Source organism: Macrotis lagotis, chromosome 1 (assembly GCF_037893015.1).
Source record: "Macrotis lagotis isolate mMagLag1 chromosome 1, bilby.v1.9.chrom.fasta, whole genome shotgun sequence".
In the NCBI taxonomy this organism is placed as follows: domain Eukaryota; kingdom Metazoa; phylum Chordata; class Mammalia; order Peramelemorphia; family Peramelidae; genus Macrotis; species Macrotis lagotis.
In genome coordinates, this window is record NC_133658.1 from 921,055,149 (window position 1) to 921,064,483 (window position 9,335).

General features: G+C 34.7%; 1 protein-coding gene across 1 annotated transcript; it reads left to right on the forward strand.

Moving 5' to 3' along the window:
- Positions 1 to 1,046: 1,046 nt before the first annotated feature.
- Positions 1,047 to 1,991, forward strand: LOC141492687 (olfactory receptor 2AJ1-like). The gene has a single exon (XM_074193283.1). The coding sequence runs from the start codon at positions 1,047 to 1,049 to the stop codon at positions 1,989 to 1,991; it is 945 nt and encodes a 314-aa protein (XP_074049384.1).
- The last annotated feature ends 7,344 nt before the right edge of the window (positions 1,992 to 9,335 follow it).

Below are 9,335 nucleotides of genomic sequence, written 5' to 3' on the forward strand. Positions count from 1 at the left end.
GTACAAAGTCATGTAAAGTCAGGCACAAAGAGGTGAAGGCTAAAAAGAGCAGAACCAAGATGAGAATATATACAGTATGTGCAAAATAATTTTAAGAATATCTGTTTTTCTTTTTCTTTTTTTTCAGAAAGGTTTTTATCTATTTTGAGTTTTACAATTTCCCCCCATTCTTGCTTCCCTCCCCCAAATGCCACACAGAAGGCACTTTGCTGATCTTTATGTGTTTCTTGAGCCACTAAATTGCTGTGACTATTATTAATAGAAATATTAAGAATAAAGGATAAAATGAAAAAAGACTCTCTCTATATTCAAAGAATGAACTGATAAAAAGAAGAAAAATATAAATCATTTTACATCCATACATTCATATTTGCATCTATGTAGGACAGACTACGGAGTAAGAAAGAAAAATGGGAAAAATAAATTTATATAACTTTATTACATATTTAAAAAGGATTTCAAGTTATAGTCAGTTTGGTATTTCATATACAATGTGTGTATTTATCATAATTATGTTGTGGAATTGATAGTTTAATTCAATAAAATGAAATTAAATATATTTCTTTTAAAATAATAATTAGGTGATGTCAGTGTTGATGATGTTAAACAAACCAATCCTTGATGGCTCAGGGAATTTTTTCTTTTGAGTCTGATGTACTTTCAAACTTTACAAAGAGTTCTCCCTCCACATGGTATGACTTCTGATCTCTTCCTTGAATTGGAAAATGTTTCTTCCTTTTTAAATAGAAGGAAAGGCCAGCTATTAAGAGGTTGATGCAGTTTCCTGATAAGCAAAGGAACATGAACATAGAACTATTCACATGAACCACTCGGATTTTTTTTCAGAACTTCAGTCAATGCCTTTATCATCCCAAGGACTCAGGTAATTGAAGTAATTCATTGAATTGATATATTTCTATTAAGTTGTTTTTTGTCATCATACTTTTTTAACCATAGATTCAGTCCTAGTCTTTGCATTAATCCAATATTCTTCCTTTTCTAAAACTTGTCTTTTGGACTTTAGGTGAAAAAACAAAATAATCATAATGTGGAATGAAAAGAATCACACTTTTGATAGAGATTTCATCTTATTAGGATTATTGGATCCAAACCAGTATGGATTGCTCTTCTTAATACTTATTCTCATTATTTTTATGTTGGCAATTATGGGAAACACAGTCTTGATTCTTGTTATCTACCTTGATGTCCGACTCCACACTCCAATGTATTTCCTTCTCAGTCATCTCTCTTTAACAGATATCTTGCACATTTCCAACATTGTTCCCATGATGTCTTGTAACTACATAACTGGCAGGAATTCCATCACATTTGCAGGTTGTGGGTTTCAGATCTTTCTTTCTCTCATCTTTTTGGGTGCTGAATGCCTTCTTCTTGCATCCATGTCCTATGATCGCTATGTAGCCATCTGTCACCCACTGCGTTACCCCATCCTCATGAGTCACCGAATCAGTGTCATTCTTGCTGCTGGCTGCTGGCTTGCAGGAATCTTCAACTCCACCATTCATACGACTTATGTACTGCTTCTCCCATTTTGTGGAACAAGGATCATTGATCACTTTTTCTGTGAAATTCCAGCTATGTTGAAACTCTCCTGTGTTGACACAACACGGTATGAAGCAGGAGTTAATGTGAGCCTTGTATTCTTCTTCCTAATTCCATTTTCTGTCATCCTTGCCTCTTATGGACAGATTCTCCATACTGTGCTGCATATCAAATCTATGGAAGCTCAGAAAAAAGCCATTTCTACTTGTTCCTCCCACCTGGTTGTAGTATTCATGTACTATGGTCCATTTCCTTTTACATACATGACACCAGGATCGTATCGTACACCAGGTCAGGACAAGGTCTTAGCGATTTCATATACCATTCTTACTCCCATGCTCAACCCTATCATCTACAGTCTCAGAAATAAAGATGTCTTATGTGCTTTGAAGAATGTTTTAGGAAAGATGCTCATGCAAAGAAACTAATATCTTATTTATTATTAGATTCAATAACTTCTGGGGGCCTATTAGAAATTTATGGAAAATAACAGAAGTAGCACTCAAGTATTATTATGATGCTTCTGAATGCCAATAAATATACAATGAAAAAAACTCTTCAAAATTCTAATTTTTTTTTACCTTCATGGAAATTCTATTAGTGATATTTTTAGATTACTTTTGAATTTTTTTCATGAGTTATGTTTAATTTATTCCAAGAGTGATGATATTGATTGATGATCCAGTGCCTCCATTAGACAACAATCTCATATGCACATGGTATTAACCTAATATTAAAGTAATAATTATAGATTGTTTAAAAATTGTGATTCACAGTATATCAAAGGATCCTTGTTGTATCAAACGCACTGAAATTTCTATTGTCTTTGGTTTCATACATTAACATTGACATTGAATTCCTCACTGTCTGACTATATAGAATCCAATTTCTTCATGCTATTCACAGAAAACAGTTCAGAAAAACACACACACATATATTTGCAACCATTTCTCTTCTGTGCTGACAAAAGATAAATGTCACTAGAAATGATGTGGTGGAAGATGATCTGGATGTTTCCCTTTGAACTACTGAATTCAACTATCTAAGATATATAGGGAATTAAAATTTTCCTGCTTACCATAAAAGAAACTTTGAGCCAATTTCATTTTATTAAAGGGTCCATGATCCATCCTAATGAAGGAATTACTTTATTTTTTATAATCTGAGGTACCCCATTCTACTGGGACCATATTTTAATAGAATCTGCCCAAATATTTGGAAATCTATGGTGAAATATAGGATATCATGGGATTAGAGATCTTGCTCTTGAGGGTCAAAAATCATATATTAGTAGGAGGATCATATATTGGGTCAATTGTAGGGCTTTACCACTGACTAAGTGTTCCTGGAATAGTCAGATAATAGATAGGCACCTTCTTAGTTTAGGGAGGAGGAGGTGGCACGAGTTATACATCCTGACTAGGTGGACATAAGATGGACACTTGTTTCGTCAAGAGGTACAAAAATGAATTGAAACGTTTCATGCATTTGAATCATCTCCACTACAAGGAACTTGACCAAAAAAAGAAGGAAAAATCATATTGAACTTGGTTCCTATCATCACATTTGTTTTATTCTCATCTGCATATATCACATTAGAGAGAGTGACACTAATTAGACTTTGAATAGGGCTGTTTACACATTAATTTCCACTTTCTTTGATTTGGGATTATTCATTAATATATGAGTTGATATGTATTGTCTGGTAGTCACCAAGGTGTGATTGTGAGTTGTTTGGAGTTTCTGTGGGCATAAGTATTTGTGTCCTTAAGAAAAGATAATCAATGGAGCTCTACAGGACAAGAATATAACTCAGACTTGAAAGCAACATTCCAGTGTTAATTTTGTGAAGTAGGATTGGGGCCTAAGGTTTGTTCTCCTAGAGCTGCTTCTAGCTCAGTGTAGGTAATGGTGTCATGAGATACAGCAGAGGGTAAAGGTTGAAACTGCTGTTGTCCTTGAGTTGAATTAGGATGGATTTGACCATCCGAGATGTTGAAAAATTCACTGTATTTCAATTAAAGGATGAAAGCATCTGGAACAAAGGAGGAACTAAGAAAATGCCCAAAAATCCATGCTTACAAGTTTAATATGGGAAGTAGCTAAGGGAGTATGTGGGAAGACTAATAGTTGAGGCTCTCTTAGCCAATTTTTAACCACATCCAGAACCAATTCAGATGGATTAGGATATAAGCAACGTTTCTCATTGAGGAACAGACAGAGGCCTCCCATCCTAGTGGTCAGTAGGTACATGCTCTGTCTCTTTTGTAAGGTTACTGCAGTTAGAGAATTCAATTGATCTTGAATTTATAGGAGGCTTTAGGCCATGTATTCAAGACTTCTCTTTAGGTCTTGTGAGAGGTGAAAGTTACATAGAGAACCTGTGATGACTCCCACTCCTTGTCCAAATAAATTCCCTATAGACACTAAAAAAAAATGAGAACAGGTGCTCTTTCCTACCCTGCATGTGTTTTGAGGTTGACAGAAAGGACTAGTTTCTTAGGGACTATCTCAGTGTAGGGTGGGAAATAGACAAGGGAACAAATACAAAGTTTAGAGGGGAAGACATAAGTATGCAGCATTCCCACAGAAAAAGGTCTCTTCACTTCTCAAGCTTACACAAAGGTAGAGAGAGAAGAGGTATGCAAACTCATTCCTTTCACTGTCTCAAAATTAAAAGAAAACCCATGAGGACTAGGGCTTCATGGGTTGTAAAGGGGATAATTCTAATTCAGGTTCAGTCAAAATAAGTTTAATTCTAGTGTCCACTAATATGTTGTGACTGTTGGGCAATCATGTTCCCTCAGAAGATACCGTTTGGGTAATATAATCCTCAATAGAAGGAATGTATCTGCTGGTATTTGGGGGAAGGGAGAGGGAGGATTCTGAAGTAACCAGGGTCCCTATCAAAAGACCCCTGTAGAGAGGTATATCGTTTTATCATCCAGTATATATTCTGGATTCAAGGAGGGCAAGATAAAAAAAAAAATGAAGTTATGCATCAGATTGGCATGCAACCCATTCAACTGCCTGGTAGGCATTAACATTCCCAGTTGCCTCAGAGTTTGATATGACCTATTAAGCCTTACAGAGAATCACTGCCAATGTAAAGGATAAGTATACAGCACAAAGAAGTGTTAGAATTAGGTCAGCATTTAGTATAGGAGATTTAGATGTAAGGAAACCCTTTTCTTGCCTCACAAAGTCTAGATAACAAAAAATATGAAAAAAAATAGTGAGAATCTGTGAAGATGGTAATTTGTTTCACTTTTGCTAGAGTGAGGGTGGGAATTAAGACAATGAATTCAATACACTAGGAAGAAGTCTATGGAGGAAGAAGGCAAGAGTCAATAAGAAAGTAGGAGGATAAAATGGCATGTACTGCTATTTCCTTCACATTGATCACAGAGTAATTCCCATCCATAAATCAGTCATCGTTATGGACTGGGAAAGGCTTATTCAAAATATGAGGGAAGGGCATAAGGAAATTAAAGAGGACTTGAGGACCAGAATAGGAAGGGGAGGATTTGGAGGGTATTGGGAGAAGAGTGGCAGGATTAAGAGCTCTACTTCTAGCCATAGAGTCATGCAAACTGTTTAGGAGGTCCAGGTAGATGAGGTATAGGTGGGAGGGGTGAAGAAAGCATTCAGCTGGGTTATTAATAATGCCAGCTAAGGAATGGGAGAAATACACAGTCCTGGTCTGAGAGTTTGTTGATTTCTGGGCTCCTTTGACTAAAAGCACATCAGTTGCCAGGGTACACAAGCAGGTTGATCAGCATCAGGTTATTGGGTTAAGTTGTAACGTATTTGTTGTCATTTTGGTAGTCAAAGATAAACCTACAAAGAAGAACCCCATGCTGGTTCCTTTCCACTGCTCTTGCTGTCTTTCAAAAAAAAGAAGAGATTGTATTGATAACCTTTCTTTTCACTTTGCCTAGATGCTCCCACCATGTCACTGTTCTCCCAGATCATTCCTTTATGACAAAAATTCTTAAAAAAAGAAATAAATAAATCCCTTAAAACTGATGAACGTAATTGTCTTAACAGTAGTAATGAAATGATATTTTATAAATGTTGATAGGTTAAGGGGTAATTTTGTGTCACAATAGATGTAGTGTCCCACCTGGAATCAGGAAAACCAGATTTCAAATTTTGGCTCAGACAACGATTGTGTGACCCTGGACACGTCGTGAAATCCATTTTCCAAAAACTAAATCATCTGTAAAATGAAATAAAGACGGAAATGTCCTTTTATTCCATTCTTTTTGTGGATCAAGGAAAGTTCCTCAAGGATGAGCAACAATCCTTGGATGGTGCTTTCAAACGTTCCCAGACATTCCCTCTGGTTCTTGTATATTTAGGCCCTTCCCAAATTCTTCACCATGACCATCATAGAAACAAGTTGACTAAAATCAACGCATAAAATTCTCTATGTAGGATTTAGTTGTTGTTGCCATTTCTGGTTATTATGATTGGTAATCTTTTCATGAAATGTTGTTTACTGCACTGAATTACTGAATCTATGCAATCTTTGAAGGACTGGATGGATCCATAGATTCAATCTCATATACTGTGGAACTGATAATTTTGTGAGGATTTCCAGACAGATTAAAGAGACTGATCAGGGACAGAAAATGAAGGTTTTGAATTAATCTTGAACTTAGTTATTGAACTTTATAAAAGCAGATAATGGAAATATCAAAAGGATCTTTATAATTTTTAGCACTTGCAAAATGAATAAATCAATGTCAAATAACATAAATAAAATCTTGAATGAAATAATTTAAAATCAAAAAGTTAAAATAAATTATTTTAAATTAGATGCCAAAAAAGAAATTGTAGTAACATGCCATATTTAAAGCACTTAACATCAAGTCTATCAAAGAGAAAGCACTATATAGATTGTATTATTGCTCAGTTGTTTTTAGCTTTATCCAACTCTTCATGGCCCTATTTGAGGTTTTCTGGGCTACCTATTTCTACTAATAATAATAATAATCATTATTATTATTTAGTTTTTGCAAGGCAAATCTGGTTAAGTAGCTTGCCCAAGGCCACACAGCTAGGTAATTGTTAAGTGTCTGAGACCGGATCTGAACCCAGGTACTCCTGACTCCAAGGCCGGTGCTTTATCCACTACGCCACCTAGCCACCCCAATAATAATTATTAAAATGCTTTTGCTCAGTCATTTCAAGTTTGTTGTGACCCCATTTGGGGTTTTCTAGGCAAATATATTACAGTGATTTGTGCTTTCCTGGTCCAACACATTTTGGAGATTGGGATTTGAGGTAACCAGGGTTAAATGGCTTGTCAATGATCATACCACTGGAAAGTGTCTGAGGCCTGATTTGAATAAGGTGAATTTTTCTGACTTCAGATGATGCATACTATCCATTGTACCACCTGCAATTATCTTATGAATAGTTGCTCTTATCAATATTATTATTTGTTTTCAAGGCATTATTTCATTGTATCTACTTTATAAATTAAAATGGAAAACCTTTCATGATGAAAAAGATGAAAGGCACTACCTGACATTACCAAAGCAAGATGTTGAAAACTCATGATGTCTGTCCAGGTCTTCTCCCAATAAAACTGGTCCTCTTTGGAGGTTTCAGTTTTCACTGTTGGAAAATGAACAATGGATCAGATTTAGCTCCCTTTTTCCAAGCCAAAATTGCCCTTCACTGACATTCCTCTTTATTTCATCCAAATTACAATCGAACTCAAATAAGCCAATAGCTAAATATAATGTCCCTCCCCACCCCCGTTCCAAGCTGCGTGGTTGCTCTTTGGAATGAATTAGATTTAACAAAAGCAAAACACATGAGCTCCTGGAAAGTATCTTTGGGTTCCTTTCTCTCTTTTTGAAATGCTCTCTCGCTTTCTCTGCAGCCCCCATCCTTGGCAGAGGGAGGGGTGAGGGAGAAGGGAAATCTTTGCTTTGAGAACTTTGAAACTCAAACCTATGTCTCAGATGCAATGCATGATTTGCTCCAGGAGGGGTAAGTCCCCCCAAAACATGTTTTAAAAGTGGGGACCCCCCAGACCTTTTTTTCTGATTTCAGGGTGGGGTGGAAGCCACATTCCCTAAAAACATTATTAGGTGGGATGAGAAAGCCTCACCCTGGGGAGTGGGAAAGTAAATAGGCAGAATGATTGGGAAGCCTCATGGTCAATAGGTTAAGAGAAACAAAAAGAGAGAAGGTAAATTTTTGTGACTTGAAAATTCAGATTTCATCCTTTAGTTATGCCTGAGCTAATAATTAATATCACTGTTATTGATTAACTGGATTTGTACTTTATAATGTTACTTAAGAATGAATTCAATTTTAACTATTGATTGGCTATTTCAAAATCATAATGAATATTTAAGAGGTTACTCAAGAAATTTTAATTCATTCCAAAAAAAATTTTTGACTGGTCTGAATTGGTACATTCAAAAAACCTAATATTAATATGTATAAACATGAGTGTATGTGGCCTGGAGTCAGGGGAAAATATTTCTTTCCATATTCTGAAATTTTTGGTACTGGTCATGGTATCCAAAATTCTCACGTTGATAAATTTTGAAAATTTTATACAGAAGATTTGTCTCTGTTTGTATCTGTGTTTGTATGTGTTTAATCCAGATCTAAAATAGTTACAATTGCATGTTACATGTTACATGTTTTAATTTGGGTTTTAAATTTAATTGCTTGAAATGGTCTAATTTTAAGTAACTAATGAAATTGGGATCTGAGTCTATCCCTTTATACCATTTGAAGGTTTGTAAGTAACAAATTTTCTTAGAAGCCTTACTGGAATGAGATGTTTAAATAAAAATCTTATGTTCAATGTAAAAATTAATATTTTTATTATTATATATTCATATATATTATATTTAAATTTAATAATTTATCAGTTTTGTATTATTCTTATGTAACTTGAAAGAAATTCTTCTTTTGTGAACATGTAAGCTATTTGAATATGTAATGTTAAGTCCTGGAATTAAAATGTGATTACTTTGAAGGGAAATTTCACATCTTATGACCACCTTTGCGATACAACTGTGGATTCAAGCATAATAATTCATGTTGTTAATTGACTTGAATGCCTGGTTGTTTTTACTATTGTTTAATTGAATTGGAATCAATAACACCTGTTAGAAATTTAAGGGTATCTAAGATATTCTAATGGTTTTAAAGAATTCTGAAAGTAATCATTGTATTCTGAAGATGGCTTGTAGTTAAAATCTTAATGTATAGAAGTTTCCTGCTACATAAGTAAACTGGGACTAAACTGTCATTTGTTTTGAAGGAAAAGCACCCATGTAACATGAGGAAGATAGCATAATGGTGATGATTTGAGATTTCTCTGTGACAATCTCTAGCCAATTGTTATTTGAGAAGTATGGAGATGATGGAGAATCTCCTAGCCAGAAGGAGAGGTTTAGTTACTTTATACATAGTTAATAACTAAATAAGTTCATTGCAAAAAGTTGATTTTATAAAAAATTATGAATTAGCATTTTTGCATTTTCCATCTCAAAATCTGTTTTATTACATTTCATTTACAGCACTGTCCTTAGGTACTTGAGCAACAATTGAATTATAATTTTTTCCTGTATCTGTTATACTAAATTACAAACTGGCTCATTCTTGTTTCTCCTTACTGCTCAAATCATCTGAAGCTCTGGTTATAGGTAATTCTGATTTTTCAATGTATTGATAATTGATCTTTTTGACATCGTGTATGTTAAAAAAGAAAGACAATATGCCAGTGGAAT